Source organism: Patella vulgata, chromosome 1, assembly GCF_932274485.2.
Source record: "Patella vulgata chromosome 1, xgPatVulg1.2, whole genome shotgun sequence".
Lineage (NCBI taxonomy): Eukaryota > Metazoa > Mollusca > Gastropoda > Patellidae > Patella > Patella vulgata.
Genome location: NC_065879.2, coordinates 13631769 through 13658443, shown reverse-complemented (window position 1 = coordinate 13658443; position 26675 = coordinate 13631769). Strand labels below are relative to the sequence as shown.

Below are 26675 nucleotides of genomic sequence, written 5' to 3'. Positions count from 1 at the left end.
CAGGATCACACAATGGTATCTGGAACACACGGGAGTATTAAGAACACACGAGGATATCAGGAATTCATGGGGGTATCAAGAACACATAAGGGTATCAGGAACATACGAGGGTATCAGGAACACGCGGGATATCAGAAACACACGAAGGTACAGTAACAAGAAGTGCCTAACATAACTCAATCAGGAGTTCCCAGAAAATCTAAGACCAAGAAAATATTTTCGATTATATAATATCATATAATATGAAACGAACAGAGAAAATTATAACGGCAATTTTATAACAATTTGCCTGTCAGATATTAAAGAGAGGCCATTATCACAACACGCAAAACAGTCAATATCAAAGGCAAATTTGATTTTTTTATTTGTTTTAAATTTGAAACATATATCATTAACTGTCATCAAAGCACTTTTTGAAATAATTCAATACCTTTTATGTTAGATATACCAATATCGTGCAATACACTTCCACTGTTCTGAATACCATTAACTTACTTTTATTGAACTATTAAAATATACACAATGCTATATTGATAAAATAGTTGATTCAAAATTGTGTCTTTTCAACTGAAATATCATAAATATTTCATCCACGGATGAATGAAGCGAGAGAGAAAAACATGTGATCGTTAATAAGTGAAAACATTTATATCAATAGTCCGCATTCATGCGAAGAAGTTGCACGTGTGTCTGCAAGTTAGAAATTCTGTTATTAGTCAATAATTGCTATGAAATTGCACGTGTAACAAGCGGCTTGTATAAATTCAGGCTATTGAAAGGTTTTAGACTAATGGTGTAACGGCCAGGTTTACCAATATCATAGGTATATAGTGTTATGTATCATAATATCCAGACGCCAATAAGCCAATAATCAAAACCCGACGGCGTTTCCTTGAAATTTGAAAGAATGAAAGGAAACTGAGTTAGTATCCATCTGTTCTTTTAGAATTTCTCCTGTGTCTATATCGTACAGCGGGAATCGTGTTTGAAGAAACAGTGGTGTTCTAGTTGTATATACAGAGATATATAACTATTCTCTGATACACATGTAGTGTGCCGATCGCGGCAAAGCCAATGCTCTGAATGCTTTGAAAACTGAAAGACTCACGAGGCGTCTGCTGAGAACTGGTAGGCCGGGCTTAACACACAGAAAAATGCGCCTAAACAAATTGCATTATTCATGCTGCAATTGTGAACAGTTGCAGTGATTATGGAATTGAACCGGTGAAAGTTTTTTTTTCTATTTGTGTGCTGAGTTCTTGTTGCATGTGCCTGCACCGAAAGACCTAGTGGGTTGGAATTTAAGCTTGGTTCGTTCTTACTACATTCAATTATATCCTTGTCGGTATTTCATTAAAAGGGGACAACAATAGATCTATATGATCGTATAAATTCTCTCTCTACCCGATCCATTTCATTAAGGAGCATAGCTAGTGACCGGTCGGCTTCATAAACATAGAATAGATAGAAGGTAGAACGGACGACTGGAGAGATAGAAGAATTTTATTAAAGACATTATAAGAGAAATCTTTCAGTAAGATATTCGTGGACATTAATATAACAGAATCATGTCTTTGGATAATTTTATTGGACAATGGGAGGAGGAAAAAAAGGATGGATTTGAAGACTTTGCTAAAGTAATAGGTGAGTAATACTAAATTGATTTTAAAATGTCAAGGAAGTCACCGCGGGGACTCAGTGAGTATGGAGCTGGCTCACTAACCAGGAAGCGCCAGTCTTGATCACGGTGTCAGTCGAGATAATTCCTTTGGATTTCCCAGCCTGGTTTTCCCTTTGTCAGTGGTGCTGAAAAAACGTATAGTTCTTCGGATAGGATACTAAGAAGTTACCCTTGTTCTCATTGGCGTACACGTAAAAGAACCATTGACGATAAAGCAAATTCCCTTCACACCATACTGCATGATCTCGTCTTGTTCAGCCCGGTTGGTACTGAGGTGTGGGTCGTTAAACCTCCATTTCATTTTTAAAATGTCATTGAGTCAACTGGCGTGGTTTCGATTCCGCGGTTGTACGTGACAAGGAATAGGGTGCGCCTGTCCAACCTCGTGGGTTTTCTCCGGGTTCTCCGGTTTTCTCCCACTGCTAAAGACCCCTACACGCAAGCGAATTATCGAAATAAAACTGAACCATATGCTAGTCTAGAAATGTCCTAGTTTGTGGCGAGTGGACACAAACCCCCATCTCTCTCTCTCTCTCTCTCTCTCTCTCTCTCTCTCTCTCATTTTTAAAATGACAAGCAGCTAAATTTCACTCCACCGAGCTGTGCCGAGAAACTTCTTAAACAGATTCATCAGGCTGTTACAATACACCGGGTACAGTAGTAGTAGGTAATAACATATATATATTCACATGTTAAAACTGTTATACTAGTTAGAGTTCCCCCTGAATCATACAAATATCAATTTTCCTTTGAGGCTATTCTACAACAATTATATCGAGGTTGTTGGATTACGCACGGTACTTTAAAGATACATTAGTTAAGAGTTTTATTAAGAGTTGAGTACTCTTGCTATAATGATTCAAAAATAGATGATAAAAAAAGAAAATGTTGAAAATTTCAGTCAAATTACTTTGTTCTGAACGGAATTGTCACTGTTGGAAGTTTGGACTAGAAATAGGCATCAATTGTATCTGCACCGTCTATGTTACTTGGCGATCGTTTGATTGACAGTCGATAACTCCACCCACATATTCTCGATTATCAAGTAACATGCTCAATGGCTATGGTAGCCTCGCTTGGCAGGCCTTTCATCACCAGTTTCCGGTAATGACATCAGCGACTAACGGTCAACGTTAGCTTGGTCCGCCATTTATTGATTTAATTTCAAATGGTTGTCAGTTTAAATCCAAACTGTATCCAAGCCATCCGTGGGTCTACTGAGTTGATCTTGAGCTTGTCGTGTAAATAAATGTCTAATTAATAACTTCTGTAACATTTCAGATCTAAATAAAGATTTGCAATAGGCAGATTTAGTTCGTGCATAATGTATGTTTCACATGTATAAGTACGTAATCCAATGTACCTGTTGCAATGTGATGTTACAGTGGATGACGTGAATATAAGTAGGATACCCTGAGTAACTCCAGAATACACAGCCTCACACCTACCGCGATACTCGGGTCTAACTAAAAAATTAAACCCAACCAAATCACATTTAGACTCAAAAATTAAACCCATGCGAATCACATTTATTAAACTAAAAAATTAAACCCACCAAATCACATTTAGACTCAAAAATTAAACCCACTCGAATAACATTTAAGACAAAAATCAACCCATTCGAATCACATTTATTAAACTAAAAAATTTAACCCAGCCAAATCACATTTATTAAACTAAAAAATTAAACCCACCCAAAAATTAAACCCGCTCGAATCACATTTAAACTAAAAACAAAAACAAACAAAAAACCCACTGGAATCAAATTTAAATTATGGAGCAGATCGGCCGCTTTTAACTCTCAATATAGATCAAATTCCCCTAGAATAATATCTAACAGATATAAAAAATGCTCATGTTTGTATATATTTTTTACTTACGATCACAAGAAGATAAACCCCATATCGATCTAAGATGACCTTCAATATTCCTGATAAAATTTTATTTATTTTAAAATGAATCTTTCAGTTAAATATCATGTCTATAAGTAATGAAATGAAATGGCCTACTCTTATATCGAATTCCAACTGCCAGGAGATCTTTTACGTGCACGCCAATATGTACATGGGACCTCGGTTTTTCGTCCCATCCGAACGACTAGCCAGCTGTCCTTGCCTGACCCTCCTTCTTGCAACACTGACAAAGGGAAACCACGCCGAAAAAGCCCGAAGAACTTTTTAGGCGACCACCGGGAGCGAACCCGCGACCTCCAGCCACTGCTCCAGGCTAGCAAGCCAGCGTCTTACTCACTTAGCCACCGTGACTCCCCAGTCAGTAAAACACAGAAGAACAAACTATCGAAAATATCAAAACGTCATAAAAATGAATCAGTTGACGAAATGAGAAGGGTTTATTGTTTTACTTTTGTGTACCAACCGGGCTACTAAAGATGAGAATATGCCATTCAATGTGCCATGGGGAAATTTTGTCCGGGCAGTGGCGTTGCCGCGTACGCTTCATTCAAATCCGAACTGCCAAGCATTCTCTTGTGTGTATGCCGACGAGACAACGGCTTTTCATCCTATCTGATCAGCAAAACGCTGTTTATAGCCAGGCGGTCCGCCCTGCACCATTGACAAAATATGAACTCGGGCTGTATATTTGTGAGGAACTTTCCTTGTCAACACCTAATCGAAACTAGGACTTCCTGGTTATTAATCCAGTGTCATACTTACAGATCCAGATGGTGGCGGGTTTGATAACGGTGTTGGCCGAGAAAACGTTTACTGAGGTCCCGTGTATGCTATTGGCAACAAGTTAAAGCTCCTCTGACAGTTGGAAATCATAGAAGAGTGGGCCGTAGCGCCACTGTCCTGGCAAAATGTCCCCATAGCACACTAATACCATGACGTATGCCCGTATCGATTAGCCCAGTAGCTCCAGAAAAGTTAAACGCTAAACCCGATTTTATTTCGACTCGCCGCTCATCTTCTGGTATAAATTATCTGGTATTATAGCCCAGAGGTGGAAACAAAAGATATTTACAGACGGCAAAAATAGAGCAAATCCGTGGGACATTTTCTCAAGTAGACGATTTAAAGATGCATTATGTAAAATTAAGATAAAGAGCTGCTCGTTCTTGTAATAATTCAATGCAAAATTACTATATTGAAAATTTCAGTCAAATTATTTTATGGGTTTTTGAAATTTTGACAAGATATTCTCGATTGTCAAGTACCATTTCTTACGATGATAAACAAAGTCTCGATTATCCAATTTATCGTTAAATATTTAAATGGCGAAGGTGTTCTAATCCATTCAATTTTTAAGCCATCCGATGTTCTAGAGAGTTGATTGTGATTAAATGCCCAAATTTAACTCTTACATAATGCATCTTTAAAGAGGAATGACATATTCACTGTTTGTTACAAGAACAGGTTTTTTTATTTGCCGTCATTTGACCTTATAATTACATTGAAGATACAAATCTTGATGCATGCAAAATCAAATAATCGCCAAGATTTGACTTATCTTGGAGTCGCGATGGTTGAGTGTGTAAGACGCTGGCTCGATAACCAGAAAGTCTCGGGTTTGGCCCTGGTGTTGGGCGAGAAAGTTCCGCGGGATTTCTCAGTGGTGCGGGACGGAGAATCTGACAAGGATAGTTATCTAGTCGTTCTGATGCTACGATTAAACTAGGTTGCGTGCAGGTAAAAGATCCCTTGACAGTTGGAATTCGAAATAAGAGTAGGCCTTAGCGCCGCTGTAAGAGCAAAATTTTCCCCATGGCGTTTACCCGTCTTCATTAGCCCTGTCGAAGCAAAGCAGAACAGTAGGCCGTTAAACCCCATTTCGTTTCATTTGGTCTGTCTTCCTACACCCATGTCGGTAATTTTACAATAACATGAGCATGGTTAGATTATTATTATTTAGTCTATAAGATTGTGTTGATCTCCGCTGTGTGATAATACTACATTAAAACGTTAAAGGCACGCGTCTTGTTATATTACGTAAGTTAAACATACATTATGCAAGAGCCAAATCTGCCTATTGCAGGTCTTTCTTTAGGCCTGAAATGTTATCTAAATTATTAATCAGACATTAATTAACTTATCCAGGCCATAATCAACTCTGGATATTTCTCCGATATTAAATAGATTAGAACAGCTCAGCCATATTTTGATTTAAGCTAAAAATGGAGGAGCGAGACTTAGCTCCGAACAACCAGTACGGTGGTTGAAATTATTGCACACGTCTTGTCAAACCTCCAAAGGCTAATATCGTCGCTCGCAATAGAGTAATTTTCAAATTATTCATTTTACATTATCTATTTTCGAACTATTATAGCAAGAATGACTAGCTCTTTATCTAAATCTTACATAATGTATCTTTAATGGTCAAAATTATCCTCGGGTCTTGTCAGTGGTGCAGGAAGGGAGGGTCATGCAATGAACAGTGTCTCGTTGTTCCGATGGAGCGAAAACCCGAGGTCACATGTACGCTTTGGCGTGCACTTTAAAAATAAACTGAATTCGACTAAGAGAAGGCAGGAGAGCTGCACTTAACCACAATGCATGGTGTTCGTCTGTCGTTATTAGCCCTGTGGGTGCAAAAAAGAAGGACGTTGATCCACATTTCATTTCTTCAACTGGATTTTTTTTATGAATGATTTACCACTAAAGAATGATAATGTCATGTGTGGACTATAATACATTCTACACACATAGATCCATCTACTCCATTCTTTGAGAATAAATCTCTGCCCTAAATGGCCGCCATATCCAAAAATTAGTATACTGTTTTGTAATGGGGTTCTACTCCGTTTCACATCTGACATACACACAAAGACTAAATAAACTTTTTCAATTTTATTAAATGGAAGCAGAATAAATACTCAAAATTCTCGAAATATACTAAATATATTTAGGACATAAAATGTCGGCCAACTAGCTTAGTGTCTGTTCTCAAGCAGAGCTAATTGTAGACGCACAGCCTAAGTTTAGTATGGACTATATATTGTAATTCTTGGTAGTTATAGGTAGATGGGTTATAAATAAAACCTGAACAAGATTTTATCTAATATTAACTAATGACTTTACAACCCCACTAACATATGTGCTTGTCTTTAACATAAAGATATAATCATCTAATTAATTGGTAAATCTTAGACACGCTGGTTATAAATTGAACATGTCTTCGTTTGAAAACAGTTCATCAGTTTGTTCAGTAAGAATGGCGGGATAATGGAGTGGAACGTCCTAATTGCCCACCATTTTACGTCATTTTAAGACTATGGCTAATGCTAAGGGGGGGGGGGGGAGGGGCGTAAACCAGGATCAGACCACCTAACACATATGGATTTCAGCTCTGTGACAGTCTATTACCGAATAATGTCATAATCGGCCGGGTTTTAGAAAGCACCTTTTACGGGTATTTATCTTTAAAGGAAAACGATTTTTTGAAAAAAACCCAACAAAGGCGGCTTAAAGATAATCCAAGAGCTAAATTTGCCTAGTGCGGGTCTTTCTTAAATAACATGGTATGACCATAATCAACTCTCTAGGTGATCGGATGACTCTGATTTTAAGTAGATTAGAACGGTTCGGCCATTTAATGATTTAATATAAAAATGGAGAAGCAAGGCTAAGTCTCGAATATACCAGTACGGTGGTTACGATAATAAACAATAAATGCACACATCTTGTCAAAACTATATAAACAGTGATAACTTGGCTCAGAATAAAGTAATTTGAATGAAACTTTCAATATATTCATTTTGCATATTCTTTTTTCAAACTATTATACCAAGAATGGCCAGCTCTTTATCTAAATTTTACATCATGTATCTTTAAAGTTTGTTTTATTAGAAGGAAAATATGCGTCTTTTATATCTGCTGCAATGGCCATTTGAGCAGAAATCTAAATTTGGCCAGGGTCAAGATAAAAATTTGAGTCCCTTCACACTACATACTCACCCCCCCCCCCCCCCACCACCACCACCACCACCACACACACACACCCGCCACCACCCCTCGTCCCTACTCTGTTACGCCAAAGATTGACGATATCTATCTTATGACATGTTATCTACTTATCGCTCTGTCTGTATTTATATTTTATTTGGCAATCTGGTAGCTATTTATTAACGTTTCTATGTCACCTTTATCAAATCGATCAAAACGTCTTTTACTTAAAAAACTATTTTTCAAAAGTATAATAGAATCCCTCAGTTTATAGTAGCGTACGTACGGGACTCTTTCTTTTACGTAGTAAACCTTTCATTATCATAAACTGTTTTTCAAAAGTATAACAGAATCCACCAGTTTACAGTAGCGTACGTTCGGGACTCTTCCTTTTATTATCATAACACCATGCTCGATCGAAATTTAAAAAAAATAATTATTCATACAAAAAAAATATTAGATTCCATACGTTCGTCCTTTCCGCGGTGACTCAGTGAGTAAGACGCTGACTGACTAGTTGTGAGGTCTCGGGTTTGCTCATAGAACACCGTATCGCGTATGCCTGTCTTCATTAGCCAAGGCGGAGCAGAAACGTTAAACCCTCATTTCATTTCATTTGCGTTCATCAGTCCAGACTCAATGAAACGTTGTTGAACTAGAAAAAACATTTATCCCAAATTATATTAGAATCCTCCAGTCTATTTAAACCTAAGTACGCGCCTATTAAGTTATGCGCTGTGTTCATTAATTATCAGTGTTCATAAAACTCGATCAAAAGTTCTGATTTTTTTATACAAAAATATATTAAATCAATCCATCAATAATGACTTATAGTACACGCTTATATAGATCGTACGCCCCCATCTTTCCATATCTGCGTTCATAAAAAACCCCAAAATAACTATAAGTTATTGCTATAGAAAGTTATTAATTATGCATATTTAGCTCTAAATTGCTTAATTTAAACATCAAAATCAAAGTTTATAATAAAATAGTGCTTGGCTATCATTAAAACCATATGGTACAGCAGTGCTTTAAGACTACCCCGTACACAAGTTTTCTTGTTTAGCTTTCATCGACTCTGGCATTTAAATGTCAATGAGGAAAACTATACAGTGATGGGTTTTTTGTATATGTAACTAATTTAGTAGAGATCAAATGAACATATATTTTTGGAGAATTGTGTATAAATTGCGTTAGGTGTTTGAAAGATCGTGACACGGTATTTCTAATGTTACGTTTCATCATTTATCACTATCTTATAGAGTAAAAGGGGTTGAATCGATTGGAGATAAGTAAAATAAATGTCTGTTTCAATGGCATTTAGTAATTGAACTAGAGTATACAGGTCACAATTCTATGGAATACAATTACTGCTTTTTACTGAGCGACGTTTCGACTAGGCTTCTCTAGTCATGACTAGAGAAGCCTAGTCGAAACGTCGCTCAGTAAAAAGCAGTAATTGTATTCCATAGAATTGTGACCTGTATAAAATAAATGTCGTGGTTGCCACCCTTGTTGTTGAATTGATTCTGTGTGTATTTTCTTTTGTGTATCCAGAGTTATCTTTTCATCCGTTCCCTAATTATGAAACGTCATTAACGACCATTAAACGTCAGTTAGAACAAAAAACATCACTAACATTACCATAATCGTCAGTATGAACAAAAAACATCACTAACATTACCATAAACGTCAGTATGAACAAAAACATCACTAACATTACCATAAACGTTAGTATGAACAAAAACGTCATTTACAACCATGAAACGCCATTTTCAGTCACGAAAAGTCAATGTCAACCATGAAACGTCTTTATCAACCATGAAACGCAACGCCATTTTCAGTCATTAAAAGTCAATGTCAACCATGAAACGTCATTGCCTATTATGAAACGTCATCGTCAGTTATGAAGTGTTTATTAAACATACATTATGCAAGAGCTAAATCTGCCTATTGCAGGTCTTTCTTGAGGCCCGAAATGTTTTCTTAATTATTAATTAGACATTCTAAATTATTGATTAGACATTATTTAACGGATCCAGGCGATAATCTACTCTCGATGGCATCAGATTTCTCCGATATTGACTTAATTTAAAAATGGAGGGGCGAGACTTAGCTTCGAACAACCAGTACGGTGGTTAAAATTATTGTACATGGATTGTACATCATAAGTATCTTGACCGACCCACTTCCCTAAATCCTTTCTATAAACGACGAAGCTTGTTTTAATACCGGGGGGGGGGGGGTCAAAATTGGAATGCACAACAGGCATAGGCCTATATTAGTTCTCCCCAAACATATAAAATAGTTAAATCTTATATTTACAATAAACGATGACCATTACGTAATCCAAATTACGAATGTTATAACAATAAATACAAAGTAAATCGTCGCACCCGTCCCTCTCCATCCATTGTAGCACAGTGAGTAAGAAATGAAATGGGATGGGGATCAACGTCCTACTGTTCTGCTCCGACTAGGCTAATGTAGACAATAGTTAGTAAGACGCAGGCGCACTAACCAGGAGGTCATGGCTTCGATCCCGATGAGTTTCCCATTGTTAAAGGTACAGGACGAATAGTCTAACAAGGAACAGCATCTAGTTGTTCGGACGGGAAGAAATGAAAGGCCGGGGCCCGTGGTCACGTTGGTGTATCTATATTTTTAACAGAAGATATCTTTAAAAAAAAAAAAATCAATCTAAAAGTTTTGCCATTATAAATTTTGCTAAAATGAATACATTCATTTGTACGATGGCTATTTCCGCTGAATTTAACCTGTTTCAAACGTATAGATTATTAATGTCCTAATCAATAATACTGATTAACTGTATCTCGTTCACTTACTTAGTAAGCATATTTCACATTCTTTCAAGTCATCCATATACAGAATGTATAAAATAAGCATTTTTTGTAGTACTAATGAAATGCCTCCTGTCCCCAAGTGTCCTCTGGACTAGATAACCTACCTTAGACATACATTAGGCAAGAGCTAAATCTGCCTATTGCAGGTCTTTCTTTGGGCCTGAAATGTTATCTAAATAACTAATTAGACATTAAATAACTTATCCAGACCATACTCAACTCTCGATGGCATCACTATGTTTTTTATCGTACAGACTTTAGTAATGATGATCGAGGCTAGGCCGAAATTTCAATTGCTTAATTCTCGGTTCATAGTGGATCAATTTGACTGAAATTATAGTGAGAACTGCCAGCTCTTTATCTAATCTCCCATAATGTATCTTTAAGCTGAAGTATAACCATATTTTTGTAAAATCAACAAAACTATTTTCATGTTAAAACATTATTAAACCCAAGACATTTCTTATTAGCAACAGGCATAACTGCTATAATAGGTTTACAAAGTTTAATAAATATATCTTGAACGGTTCATGAAATGTGCCCCGGAAACAAAATTAGAACGGAAGGACGGACAGACCTAGCAGACAGGGCCCATTTCAATATCCCTTCCTCAACAGAATACGCTTGATATGTCTTTGTATCTTTATTAGCTCTGTATCTTTTATGTGGAATTGTATTAAAATGGATTCACCAATAACATGGCTTCAGAACTCATGATGTAACTTGTATTGGGATCATCTGAGTGAACGATTTGTTGCCACATCATATTCTGTATACTATACACCCTAATTTAAATTAACGTAATCCAGTTTGTAGGAAATAACTGGTTAATTCATGCATTGTTGTTCGCTATGATACACGGTCTACTGAATATCAGACTCGCACAATCTAATTGATTAATACTAAAAAATATTAACAGAAAATCATTACGTAAATCGATAGTCTCAACAAGGCGCCATTATGGTGGATTAAGGGAACATAGAATATAGTTTAGATAATCAGTCAGCCAACTAGAAAACATTAGATTTCAAGGTTTGTAAAAGATAATAAACTTAAGACCATGCTACACGGTGTGGTTTTGAATAACTGGACTGATGAGGATATATTGACGGCGCCAGCGGTTCGATTAAATGAAGTGAAATGAAATGCGGTTTAACGTCAAACTTGTCTGCTCAGACTGGGCTAGTGAATACGGACATACTTCATGCTGTGTGCTTAAAGGGATTATTTCGCATTCCAAGTGTCAGGGGTTCGTTTACGTGCACGCCAACATGTACATGGAGCCTCGGTTTTTCGTCCCATTCGAACGACTAAACGTTGTCCCTTGCCAGGCCCTGCGTCCTGCACCACTGACAAGGGAGAACCACACCGGAAAATCCCAATGAACACGGGATCTCCAAGTCAAAGACCCACAAACTTACTCACTTTGCCGGAGACGAGAGGACGTGCCCCCCCCCCCCCCCCCACCCTATTCTCATATCCATTTCGCCCTGGAAATGTTCTTGGGGAGCTCCCCCCCCCCCCTCTCAACTTCTGCGATGGCAGCGCAAGAGGAATGGGAGGATAGTTACGTAACAAAAGAATACTGGAAGGGACTTAGCCAATTTAGGAAAAGCGATGCCCTTGACGCACCCCCCTCCACACACACACACACACACATTCTCTATCCCTATCTCTCCTCAACACTCTTATTGTGTGTTTTATGGCACGAAATGGTATCCAAGAACGGTATAAATGGTACAAACTACAAATCCAAATGTCAAGGGAATAACATGTACGAATTAACCCTTTCCACATTAATTATGTAAACTCGTCATGTTGATTAATTATAGTTCCAGAACTTTTAAGAAAATGTTTGGTTTGAAATTGAGGAAGAATTGTGTGTAACTCCTTATTTACTTTCTAGTTCATTTGGTCATTTTGAAACTTAACTAAGCATATTAATCTTTAGGGGGGGGGGGTGACTAGGAACTGGTCGCTAACCGTTCTTCTTCTTGTTCTGGGAGTGGTGCTCTTTGAAAAAGCCCAAGGCTCCGTTAATTCATGTCCGATCGACATGAAAATTGACATGCGTCTTCTTTGAACAATTCTGCATCGAATGGGTAATTATCCGCAAAACAAAGTTAGGGCGTCATAATGCCAAAGACACCTACATGCAAACAAATTATTTAAATAAAGTTGCACCATATTTTAATCCCTAAATGGCATAGATTCTGTCAAGTGGACGTTAAGTTAACCTCATTTATCTTTATTTCGAGGGATTGTCCTCTATCCAAATATTGATTGAAAGCGATGGAATAATGGCGCATAAATGACCCCCTAGGCAGTTCTATACATATTTTAGAGATAACTGACCATTCTATATAAATTAAATAAATTAGAACTTATTGACTCAATTATACTTTGCAGTAGAGTTAATCGTGATTTTAAGTGCAGATTACTAATGTTTTAATTGTGGGTGACTTTGAGATTTCTAAGTTAAGCTCTAGACAGAAACCCGAGGGGAATTGATATTTATACGCATGTCTGCATGCAAGAGAGTCAAGATAAGCAATGCGAGTTTATTAGATAAACATAATGTGGTAATAAAAACAGAGAACATATTGATATGTAGCTATGGGTTCAAGATTTGGCACGTTTGGGACTGACATGGGTTCATCCTAACTATTTCCTCTGCAATCTGGTGGCTGTCGATAAAAATTGCTAAAGGAACACACATAGTTCTATCATTCAAGATGCCGCGTCCCCAAGAGATGGAAGAACATCACATATTGCAGAAACATGCCCAAAGAAAGCAGACTGCACATGTGTCAGACATTTTTTTTTTTTAAAAAAGCGGATATGTGCTGCCATTACGATGGGAATATGAAGTAGGAAAAAAACGATGGTGAAATGTTTAGGCGCATTCTAAATGTCATTCTGAGAAATAAAAAGTTATGGCGGTCTAAGATATTCTGGAAGTATATCAGAATAATGTCGCGCTAACCTTAATCACAAAGTGAAATGAAATAGAATGGGGTTGAACATCATATTAATGAAGACGGGCATACGATTTTGAACTGTCCGGGTATCTTTAACGTGCTTACAGTGTTATAGACCTACACTGGACCTCAGTTCTTGGTTCCATTAGAACACCAACTAGAAACAGTTCATTGTCATGGTCTCCGGCTATGGAATATATGATTGTACGAGACAAATTCCACTTTGAAATTACCAAATTACTGAAATACAATTGGACCTTATGTTAGTCCCAAAATGGCCTAGTTTGTATCCAGTGGACGTTAACTCTAATCTCCCCCCCCCCCCAAGCTCTTCTCCCACTCTCTCACTCTCTCAAAATGGAAACCCTTTAGATGTTAAACGTCATTCTCTACCAGACTCAAGGATTTGTCATGGTAGACTCGACGGGTATAGTTTACTATGAATCAATTAGAATAATAGCAGCATGTCTGCGGGCTATATCAACATCAATAGTTGAATATTTTATATATCAATACACAAACAGTATATCTAGCTATAACATCACGTGAAACATGAGTAGTAAAAAGCGTAGTAAAAATATGGATTGAGCTAACTCTTGGGCCACTTTCTTCAAACAATCTGTCAATATAAGCGATCTGCTCACAACTCAACAATAGTTGTATTATTTGAATATATTGATGGAAAATAGAATAAATTGTGTGTGGGGCGAGCCTTGGCTTTAGAGAGAGAGAGAGAGGCGGGGAAATGGGGTTTATCGTCCACTCGACACAAACTAGGTAATTTCGGGACTAACATATGGTTCAATTTTTTATTTCAATAATTCGCATGTACGCAGGGCTCTTTAGAAGTGAGAGGAAACCGGAGGACCCGGAGAAATCCCACGAGATTGGACAGACGACCCCACTCCTTGTCACGTACTACCGGGGAATCGAAACCACGCCAGATGACTCAGTGACAGACCTTATGATACAGCGGAATATTAATAAAAGTTAATCAATCATTTTCTTTAATGTTGATTGACGTATTCCTTCTAACATGTTTTCAATTTAACATAATAATTATCTACCTGAATTAACTAGAACGAAACGGCCATTTTAAGAATCCGAAAAGGCTTTTAAATTTTTATCAATATGGAAATGAATTCTGTATCAAGAATTCATTTCACGTGAAAGCTAAAAAAAAAATAATTATCATTTTAATATTCGATATAGTATAATATATACGTTGATTGGCAACATCTGTAAGAGAGAGTCAAATATTTTAAATGTACATTTGTGAAATTCCTTTATGGCATATAAGCAATCTATTAACATAATGTCATATACAATAGTAGAACAAAACCCACAAGAATGGAATGAGGTCAACACAATAATATTTCAGATAATACATTATTAAAGATTTTTTTACCATTGTTTTATTTCTTATATTGTAAATTATGACAGCAATGCTTGTTTATGTCAACAGTTGATCTCGCCAAATGGCTAGAAGTAATTCCATATAAATATGATTGTACTTGCAGATGCGTTAGTCTTTTAGGTCTATTTGACCTAGGTACTATTCGATTATTCACGGTCCTGTAAGTGTATGTAGATAATTATTATTGTAAGTGTTCAGTATTAAAGATTTGAAGAACCATTTCAGACTTGTAATATCTGACGGACCGCTCGGTCACACAATGTTAACGTGTGTAATACGCGGTAGGAGACTTATGAACCCAATGATCGGTGCCGTGTCTGTAAGACCTTTACCCGAGTTTTATTTTTTACCCTACATATAGCACATCCGGTAGCCCATTAATGCATTTAAACATTTGAATCTGACGACACATTAAAACACAGTTCGACATTAAAGCATTAAAAATTTATCGTTAGTTCTGGGCTTGGCATTGAAATCTCTGGTAGAAAGTAATAACAAAAGACAATAAATGAATGGACGTTTTTTCCCAATTTAATTGAAGAATGTTCTTTATCGAGTGGTGTGTGACAAGATTTGATGATGATAATGTGGGGATTGCATTTCAATTAATATTGGGGCAATCCCATAATTGGATTAATTATGGGACAGCAGACATTTACTACCGAGAAGTGGTATCTCTGGTTCTAAAATCATACACTACTTCGTATATGACATTTCCCTATGTAAAGGTAAAATGGGGCGCTATTTGGACATGAATTCAAAAATTCTTATGTTTATATTCACGGTGCATTATTTTTATCATATGCCATTTGGAGTAACTAATGCCCCGTTCCTTTTCAACGTGCATAGATTTCGAAAGTTTGTATCAATCAAATGCTAGCTCTTTGGTTTAAATACTCGAATGACCTAGAAGTAACAATAGTTAACCAATACAAATGATAACACTGCGAGGAATGTATAACATATACATAACACTTCAACAATGTATCATCAGCGACAGGAATTCATACCAAAAAAATGTTTTGCTAGATTTATACACGCTATTATTCAGTCGGCACATCATAGATATTATTATTACAGCCTAGACTGTATATTTATACAGCGCATCGATTAGTCTTCACGAATACACTAATTCGCCATAAAGAAATAAAGCCTAGTGTTAGAACTAGTTTGTGTGAAAATAAACAGTATTTATGTTTATGGAGGGGTGTTAGTTATATGACTATAACATATGTTATATAGTGGTGTATGAATGATGGTGATGATAATATAATATAGATACGGTAATCATTATGTGAGGTTTCATAACCAATATTGTTTATAGGGGGAATAAAACAAACCCATTATTCAGCTTGAGATCCGCTACGCCAGTATAGAACAGGCATGTAATTCCCGGTGTCCAATATGAGAATTGTACTGTTTTACAGCCCAAGCGTGGATTCCGGATTTTTAGAACGAGGCGAGGAGGAGGGTACCAACTAAAAAGCGCCACGCATCATATACTCGGAGCGGAACGAGTGGCAGAATGTTTTGTAATAACCCCACGACTTACACTTCTACTAACTGACCGATTTTTTTAGTTAATATTTTTTTATGTTTTGACGAAAATATAAAACATCGAGAATAGTTGTTGATAGCCCCCTATAGGACAACTACTTGAAGGAATGAAGCCAATTACCTGATAACTGTTATTCTAGCAATTTCTCTCACCCACTCAAAGTTTTATTTCAGAACAAATAATACTTAGCGTGTTATCGCTAACACCCAAACCTATTTAAACCAACTATCAGGTCTGATAGAAATTTCTAGCATTGTCGTATTTAGAATCATTAGTTGAGATAAGCCGAGAGTCTTTTACAGAAACAAGATACGCTTTATAGCTTAATTTCAGGGGGGGGGGGGTATTTCAAAACAACAAATACCTGATTCATACGGGTCGCTAGTGTCATTAACGTCTGTTACATGGGAAATCCATGTCTATGCGGGGAAGGGGGCGCGATTGACATGCGTTAAGATGGCATGCCCCTGCAAAAAGTTTTAATCAGATTGATGTATAGGCCTACCTATACAGCATTATTTTCTTTTCTAGGAGAACAGCAAGGTCCATTCTTTTAAAAAGTGTGATGACCCCACCCCCCAACCTACCCAATCCAGTAACTAAGCAACTAATGTAATATGTTGAGGGGACGTGAAACCCCCTTCCTTCAAAACGAGCTAAATGTGGTAATTCGACAAGTGCAATAGGTTTTGTTACACTTTGTAACATAACCTCTCGAAACTGTACGAGTTGGCTTCTATTGCTAACGACGTCGATGTTTATAGCTCGCTAATTCCTCTCTTTTTATACGAGATGTTAAAATTAGAGTTCTTTGATGAGAATAGTGTCGTAGTCTACCAGTTAAACATCTCATTATTGATATAGTATGTAATATTTAGACGCACTGATGTCATGTTAACTTATTATGGTATGTCGAGCATAGACTGTATACAATCCTATCTCGTTTCCTTTATTTTCGTTTTAAATGATAAGAAATGGGTTTGGGCATATTTTGTTTCTGCTTGCGCTTTATCTGATTCCAACAGTCAACGGTTATTTGATGTGCATTCGATCGAGTTTAAAATGAAATGAAACTAGGGTTTGAAGTCCTACGTTTCTTCACTAGTGAGAAATGTATATTGTCTGGGAAGCAGCGTTCATCGTATTCCAACGGTTAACGTTTCTTTTAGTTACCTGCACGCAAACAAGTTTGAAATGAAACGGGCTTGAATACTTATTGTTGTCACTAACAAGGGCGGGTCTACCATCTGGATTTTTGACTGAAAAAGTCAAATTATAATTCATTATTTTAGAATCGGATTCTTGTCACAAATCACTGGAAATGACATTTCCGGGCTTATAATTTTCGAAATTTTCCGGAACCCGTCCTGAGCTTCGCCTCCCATACGCCCTACTATCTATGGTCTCTGGATCCGCCCTTGACTACCGGGGAAATATTTTCTCCGAACAGCAGAATTCCCACCTGATCTTCATGGGATTCCAACTGTCAGCTATAGTACACGAGTGGACCTAGGCTTTTCGTCCCATCCGAAAATCTAGATTCATTTTCATTGCCAAGCCCTGTGTTTATGTAACGTGCCACGTGCACGCCCTATATTCTGTGTCGCTGAAAAAATTTACCAAAATATTTGACATCTACAAATTTAAATGAAATTTAATGTTCATATGTAATGCATATACGTAGCCTATTAAAACATATGAATATACAGGATCAATGCATATGTGAGTGATATGATTGGGCGTGTTTCTTTAAACATGTTGTTTGAATTTTATAATTTTGTCCGGTTGCTAAAACTGATTTAGAATGAATTCCTTTGATCAGATATGTACACGTTAAGAAACCAGAAAGGTTACTTCATTGATACAATATGTTCTGTGTACGCTGTAGGCTATTATAAATAGGTGCTTATTCGGATTTGTTCAACCCATAGGTGTCGGACATGGGGCACTTACGGGGGGAATTTAGTACAGTTTGAACGAACACACATGAACTAATCCACGTGAACGTGATGGCTCCATGTTACCCGTAGGCTGCTACACGTGTTGCCATCTCTCACCTTTGATATCCTAATATGGGGTGGAGTTAAATATTTTAAGAGCATTTTTGGATCTGGTTTCACAGGTTTTGCTCTCTTGCTGGCGAGCGATAAGAGACGCGTTTCTTCAGCATATTGTTCATGCGTTTGGGAAGGGATGTTAAAGGTGATCAATCCCTAATATAATAATGTAATATGAATGTATATAAACTGATTTACATCCAACCGTTTCCATTTTTACTCTTGATTTCTCAATCGAATGGAAATTTCTAGCGTCTGGTTATTCAAGTCTACACCGATAGTGTTTATTGCGCATGCTCTCCAGATAAGAATATGGGTCACCTTTTGACATGACTTGTGGAATATGTCTAGCCTGGTTCTTCGAGTCCCTTGTTACAAATGAAGGTGAAACGCATTATGGTACACGATTCGTGTAACACTGGTAAAATGTTTATTTTGTCTTAAATATTGGATATCAGAAGCCCATCTTTTTCCGGTAAGATCACAACATCAGTGTTGATTTAAATTGACAAATAATTCGTGTTTTCAATGTCGGAGACTTTGGATGTTATTGAGTTATAGACTTAGCTACTTTAAAGTTGGCTCCGTCCGTCCTTACTTTGTTTTCGGAGCATATCTCATAAACCGGATGTAATCAGATGTACTTTCATGGGGCATATCTTATAAACAGTTCAAGGTACCTTTATGAAACTTTGTACACACAGCAACGTATAATAGGAGTTGTGCCTTTTGCTAATTAGATATTTCTCGGATTGAATAATTTTGTTTTCACCAATAATTTTTTTCTTTTTTAGCTTTGTTTTTCGGTAGCATTATTTTGACCAAATAAAAGTAAATAATATAATAATAATATGCCCATTTATATAGTACCAAATCCACAAAACGTGATCATGGCATATACGAAAACTATAAATTTATTGGCTCTAAGTTTTTTGTCAGTTTGTGTAATAGATTTTGAAAAGATGAGTTTCTAATCGAGATTTGAAGACTGACAAAGACATCACAAAACGTAGTTCAACGGGAGGGGGGGGGGTGAATTCCATCTTTCAGCACCGGCTACAGAAAACACTGGCAAAGCAAAAGAACCTTTGAATTCAGAAAAAAATGAACATATAGTGCAGTGAGTAGGCTTGGGAATTTTTATTTACGTAAACCATCTTGTAATGTCATGTCATCGGGTGAATGAATGTACTTAGAAGGGTTTTTTTTTTTTTTTTGCTTTTCTTTAATCTACATAATCTACATCGACGATATAGGTCTACAACATTTGATATACACTTGAACGCCATTTTGTTTATGTTGGGAAATGTCCAAAAGCAACGTGGTGACCTAATGTTAAATATCCCATGTTAAATTTCATGTTGGGTTTTTGTTTGTTAGCAGCGTGATTAACGAGCATGTAAATACTGCTAGAAGGACGCCATGGTGGCGCAGTGAGTTAGTTGGCTTGGCTCACTAACCAGGATTGAGGGGTTGGATGGCTGAATGGTTAGCGTGTACGCGCTGTATCATACGGTCTGTCATTGAGTCAACTGGCGGGGTTTCGAATCCCCGGTTGTACGTGACAAGGAGTAGGGTCGCCTGTCCAAACTCGTGGATTTTCTCCGGGTCCTCTGGTTTCCTCCCACTGCTACTGACCCCTACGTGCAAGCGATATATTGGAATAAAATATGACCTAGTTTGTGTGTCTCTCTCTCACAAGGATTACCCACACCCAAACGGCCCACCACCATCTCGGTCCAAATATTTTTGGATATACGCTTGAGAAAGGAGTTTTATAGATATACCGGCGTATAGAAATATTTGATCTTATTAAATCCAAACTGTGCTAATCAATTATGTAAAGACAGATTTCTAAAGTTGTTGTGTATTGTATTGTATATATCGGTAATTGTTTTATAATAAGCCTAGCTGAGACATAAAATTGTTAGATGTTGTCTTTTTTATCACATATTTTTGGCAGATAAAATATTCCAGTTGGCGGAATAAAAAATTGAAAGCCAGTGTGAGCCCTGGCTGTGTGGAACATGCTAGTGTACATATTCAGCATATCTGAAATGGGACTCAAAAACTCAAGTGGACGCAATAACTCAAACCAAGACGCAAAGCGCGTCATTGCGTCTCCGTCACTTGTCCCTCTGTATCCAGAAAAGATCTTCGTAGCGTAGATCCAATCCAATGATATTAGAGACTTTAACAGCGCCGTTAACAGCACATCCATACTAAACTTAGGCTGCCTTTCAACACTAAGAACAGACATTATGCTAGTTGACCGACATTTTAAGTCCTAAATCGATGATTTTAGTCGAAAACACTAAGTATACTTCGAGAATTTTGAGAAGTATTTGTTATGCTTATATTTAATGGAATTAAATAGGTTTATTTAGTCTTTGTGTGTATGTCAGAAGTGCAACAGAGTAGAACCGCATTACAAAACAAATTTACTAATTTTTGGATATGGCGGCCATTTAGGGCAGAGATCTATTTTCGAAGTATGAAGTAGATGGGTCTCTGTGTGTAGAATGTACGACCTCTTGTCATTACGTAGGCTTGTTATATTTTTATATGCTATATTTTACAAGGATAATAGTCGACATTTCCCGTGGTATGACTTAGTTAATTACAAAATATAATACGTGGGTGAAATATGGCAGCCAATTTTCTTTAACAGGACAATCATTTAGTTTGCCTGCAGTCTGGTGCGTTATTTCTGACTTAATGACAAAACGGAAAAATTTGGTTTTGAATTATTACAATATGCTTCACTTAAAGGCTCAATACCACTCTTGTTGTAACTGAATAATATGTCCCAATCTTTATTCTGGTCAACAAATTGTACTATTTTACAGTATTCCAATTAATTGATGATACAAATTTCATCTTAACACACCTAATTCAAAAAATTGGAAAAATTCAACTAAATGATTTGAAAAGCCTAACGTAAACCTTTTCAAATTTAACTTGGATTTAAAAATATTTTCGAACCCTCTGGACAAGTAAAATAGGATGTAATGGATAATTTACACAACAGGTAGGACACTTAAACATCTAACACTTAGAATAAGGTTAATATTTATTTACTGGAGCTGTCAAGCCAGCAAGAGTGTTATTGTCATTTAAAAGTGACATATGCCAGATGTTACTCGGTATAAAGTATTCCATTCACAGACAATTCGATTTTTAACAATATGTTACGACAAAGAACTCTTTCTATATAGAATGAGATCTCTTTATTTTCAATGTCTTGCTAAGTTTCTAAACAAATTTGACATTTCTTACAAATAAATACAATTAAATGATACAAAATTAATCTGATTTAAAGATGCATTATTTAAGAGCTAAATCTGCTGATGGGAGTTCTTTTTCTGGCGCCATATGTTGTATACAATATTGTATACATTATTATTTAGACATGTATTAACACGACAAGCCAATAATGAACTCTCTGGGCCATCGGATTTTTCCGATTTTAAGTGGATTAGAACACCGCGGCCATTTAATAATTTAATTATAAAATAGATAATCATAAAATAAAGTAATATGAGTGAAATTTATAATATATATATTTTGTTTTCATTATCTATTTTTTAACTATAATAGCAAGAACACGGTCAGCTCTTTATCTAACTCTTACATAATGCATCTTTAATGACGGACTTTTCAAGATGGTGGCTATAATGGTCGTTTCCTTGGTCATATTGTAAACCCGTATTAATGATATTCAAACGACTATAAGCCAGTGTAATTGAGGAGACAAGGTCTAAAATAAGAAAAAATTATACAGAAAATAACCGAAACCTCATAAGATTTATTTGATTTTATATTTTCTGTTGATCTTGTTTCTAAAGAAATCAAATCATTTAACTCTAGGGTTTCTTCTAGTAATGTCATTTCAAGCTTCATTTTAGGACTTCAGTAAAAATAAAAGTCTACGATACAGTTTTGACCTCGTATCGTCTATTATATAAGGGATATTAATCATGTTTGATTATCATTCACGATTTACTGTTGACAATATAACGAAATGAAATGGGGTTTAACGTCCTACTGTTCGGCTCCCAACTGGGCTAATTAAGACGGGTATACGCCATACAGTGTGCTATGGGGGTAATTTTGCCCGGACAGCGACACTATGGCCTACTCTTATATCGAATTCCAACTGTCAAGGGATCGTTTACGTGCACGCCAATGTGTACACCGGACCTCGGTTTTTCGTCCTATCTGAACGATTAGACAGCTGTTCTTGTCAGGCCCTCCGTTCTGCATCACTGACAAAGGGGACGCCGGAAAATCTGGATGAACTTTCTCGGCCAATGCAGGGATCGAACACCCAACCCCCAGGCTAGGCTATTCTTTCATTGATATCTAGGCCAATAAATGGATCCCGGAGACCAATTTTCGTTTGAGAAAATGGTTACCTGAAGCGTGTGGAACTGTGCTAGTCGAGTGACCAGGGCACTTGACTCCGGTTCGAATAATGACGCGGATCGAGAAGAATTTTTCTTAATTTGTGCTTGTAATCCAACATTTTTGATTCTTTGTGGTACATATCGACGAAACACTGATTCTTATTCGGTCGTTTTTTTTAAAAAAAAATCCAAGTTGAGCCCAAAGCGGGAAGGCGGTAGTCGCGCCCTCAGGGACTGAACAGAGATTCTGACGTGGGTTTTTCCAAGCCAAGCCTTTCGTTTCTGTTGGTGACGCAAGGTGGGATGACAAGAAAGGTGTGCACAAAGGAACCGCTAAAAGAAGAAACGCCGCTGTGCGGGCCAAATTCTCCCATATAGCATTATACACGTAACGATAGAAATATCATATACCTGTCTCAATATGGCTAAAGTGCTGTGTCGACAAGACTTTACAACCCATTCTATCCCTAAATCTTACAGTTAATGTTCTGACACCAATATTGTTGTGGATTCGACTGGTATGTGCACGTGTCTAAATTACGAAATAAAGAAATACGACATGCAAGTACCAAATTAAAATCTCATTGCCTAGAAGGTAACAAATAGCATCTTTAAAATTAATTACGTGGGGCGGGGGGACTGAATGGTTAATGCGTGCACGTTAGATAACAAGGTCTGTCATGGAGTCAGGTGGCGAGGTTTCCATTCTCCGCTTGTACGTGATACGGAATAGGGTCGCCTGTCAAACCTCGTGGGTTTCCAGTTTCCTTCCACAGCTAAAGACCCCTACGCGCAAACGAATTATTGAAATAAAATTAAACCATGTGTTAGTCCCGAAATAAACTAGTTTGTGTCGAGTGGACGTTAAACCCCATTTCTCTCTATATATTTACAGGTCACAATGGAATACAATTAGCTCTCTCTCTCTCTCTCTAAAAAAAAAGAGAATTACAGATAAAATTGGATAAAATGTAAATTTGTTTAAATTGCAATTGTTTTCATGTGATATAGTTATATAAATATCCTCGTTGTTGCATGATATACAAAATAAAACATAATTATGATTGACAGGTCAGCATCATCACGATTAATTATTCTACTCATCCAAAGTAATACCCCCCCCCCCCCAAGTCGTTTCAAACTGATTGATGTTTACAAGATACGTTTAAGCCTGTGATCGCCATTTGTATATTTTAGATAATATCTATTTTTTCACGCCTTAAAGGTGCTAAACCTCTAACTCAATAATTTCCGTAACATTTGAAATTAAAAACCCGAATTAGAATACAATATTGGTCCATTTCAATCAATATTGGTGTTGTTATCTTGCCGTGAAAATATGGGATTCTAATATCCAAAATTAAAGACACAATGAGCATTTTATAACCAGTACACGAGTCGTGTATTTTACGGTTTCGCGACAGTTGTAATGAACAGAGGAAAACATATCCTACAAGACAACGCGGAAGTAATTAATAATGGCTGATTCACTAACGACAGAATAAGAATAGACTAAGCAAGCGTAAACGACTCTCGTTCAATTTGAACTGTACACGTATTTAATCGAACATAATTGACGTTAAAATATATTCAATGTTTATTATTTAACAATTAAAGCATACTGTAAGAGCTAAATCTACCTACTGCAGGCCTTTCTTTTAGCCTCAGATTTAATGTAAATTATTGAGACATTTATTAACATTAATTTAATTTAAAAATGGATAATCGAGACTTTGTTTATTATAGTATGGAAAATCGAGATCCTGTGTACACGTTGGCGTGCACGTCAAATAACCCTTTGTAGTTGGATTTCAACGACGGGTAGACAGACAAGCTGTCCCTTGTAGTACACTGTATGACGTATCAGATAGAGAGAAAGAGAGAGAGAGAGAGAGAGAGAGAGAGATGGGTTTAACATCGAGGTAATTCCGGAATTAACACACGGTTCAATTTCATATTAAAAATTCTCTTGCGCGTAGGGGTTTTCAACAGTAAGCGAAAGCCAGAGGATCCGGAGGAAACCCACGAGGTTGGACAGACTACCCTACTCCTTGTCACGTACTAGTTGGGAATCGAAACCGCGCCGCTTGACTCAATGTCATACCTTATGATCCAACGCGCACGCGTTACCCCCTCCCGCTACCCGCATGACGTATATTCGTCTTCATTAGACCCGTTATTTCAACTAAACAGATGTATGGCAGATTTCAAAGGAAACCTGTTGTTTCCGTTGTTTACCGAAAATTTCGAAAGACCAGTTGTTCATTTCCTTCTATTTTATTATCTGATTGAGCGGAAATATAGACTACAAGATCAGCTTCCACCCGGTAAATATAATCTGGTCGCCATATTGTAGGTAGAACTTGTGTTTTTCTACATGTGGCAAAAGGTTGAACTATCAACTAAACATTGGATAAATCGGGTTTATATTCTGATTAAAATAAACATCTATATTAATACGTCGTGATCATCGGTTCATACTGTATATAAGAAATCTAATTTAAAGATACATTATGTAAGATTTAGATAAAGAGCTAGCCATTCTTGCTATAATAGTTCGAAAGTAGATGATGGAAAATGAATAATTTGAAAATTTCATTCAAATTACTCTATTGCAAGCGAAGATATTAGCCTTTGAAGGTTTGACAGACGTGTGCAATAATTTCAACCACCGTACTGGTTGATCGAAGCTAAGTCTCGGTCCTCCATATTTGATTAAATCAAAGTATGGCTGAACCATTCTAATCTATTTAATATCGGAGAAATCTGATGCCATCGAGATTTGATTAAGGCCTGGGCCAGTTAATTAATGTCTAATTAATACTTTAGAAAACATTTCAGGCCTAAAGAAAGACCTGCAATAGACAGATTTAGCTCTTGCATAATGCATGTTTAAGACTAGATCTCTGTCCTGAATGAACGCCATGTTGGAAAATCTTTCAAACATACTAAGAGAAATAAACATGTTCCAATTTCATTAAATATGAAAATGGAAGCATCATAAAAAATATTCTAAAAATTCTCGAAGCATACTTATTGTTTTCTATTAAATTTGTCGATATAGGAATGAACTTGTCGTTGAACTAGCTTCGTGTGTGGGGATTTTTGTAGACAGAGAGAATACGTACAGTAGGGTTAGGGTTGGGTTTCGTATGCACAGTAGGGTTGGGTTCGTATGCACAGTAGGTTTGTAGACATAGTAGGTTTCATATGCACAGTAGGGTTGTGGGCAGAGTAGGCTTCGTAAGCACAGTAGGGTTAGGGTTGTAGACAGAGTAGGCTTCGTATGTACAGTAAGGTTAGGGTTGTAGACAGAGTAGGCTTCGTATGTACATTAGAGTTAGGGTTAGGTAAATCATATATCATAAATACTGTATCTACGAGGTGGTGGGTTAGGATTACAGTATTTACAAGGTAATCTTTATTCGTTAACAACCTGGAAGGGGGGAGGTGTCGAGAAACAACCTGCCTGTCCCCTGATGCTTACCGTGCCAAATACTTCAATGTACCATTGGAAATAGGGTGTAATTTTTGACCAGCAGTAACTTATATTATTCAACCCATGAGAAATATCCTACATCATGAATAAGGTTATTAATTGGTATTTAGTACCAAGAAGCACCATTATTTACAGGAGCTAATTCTGTATTCTTTGGCATCTAGAAATGGGCACAAATGGGTCGCAATACATGTAATATTGTAATATGAATGTATATAAACTGATTTACATTCAATCGTTTCTGTTTTTACTGTAAATTCTAATCAGTTAGGTTCGGCGATGTACGCGAAGAGTCCAAATTGA

General features: G+C 36.9%; 1 protein-coding gene across 1 annotated transcript in view; it reads left to right on the top strand.

Moving 5' to 3' along the window:
- The first annotated feature begins 940 nt into the window (after positions 1-940).
- The window catches only part of LOC126820112 (fatty acid-binding protein, adipocyte), a 48263-nt gene continuing 22528 nt past the window's right edge, over positions 941-26675 (top strand). The window contains exon 1 of the mRNA XM_050548060.2: positions 941-1644. Within this exon, the coding sequence (XP_050404017.1) occupies positions 1569-1644 (76 nt within the window). The 5' untranslated portion in view covers positions 941-1568. The remainder of the gene's footprint in view (positions 1645-26675) is intronic.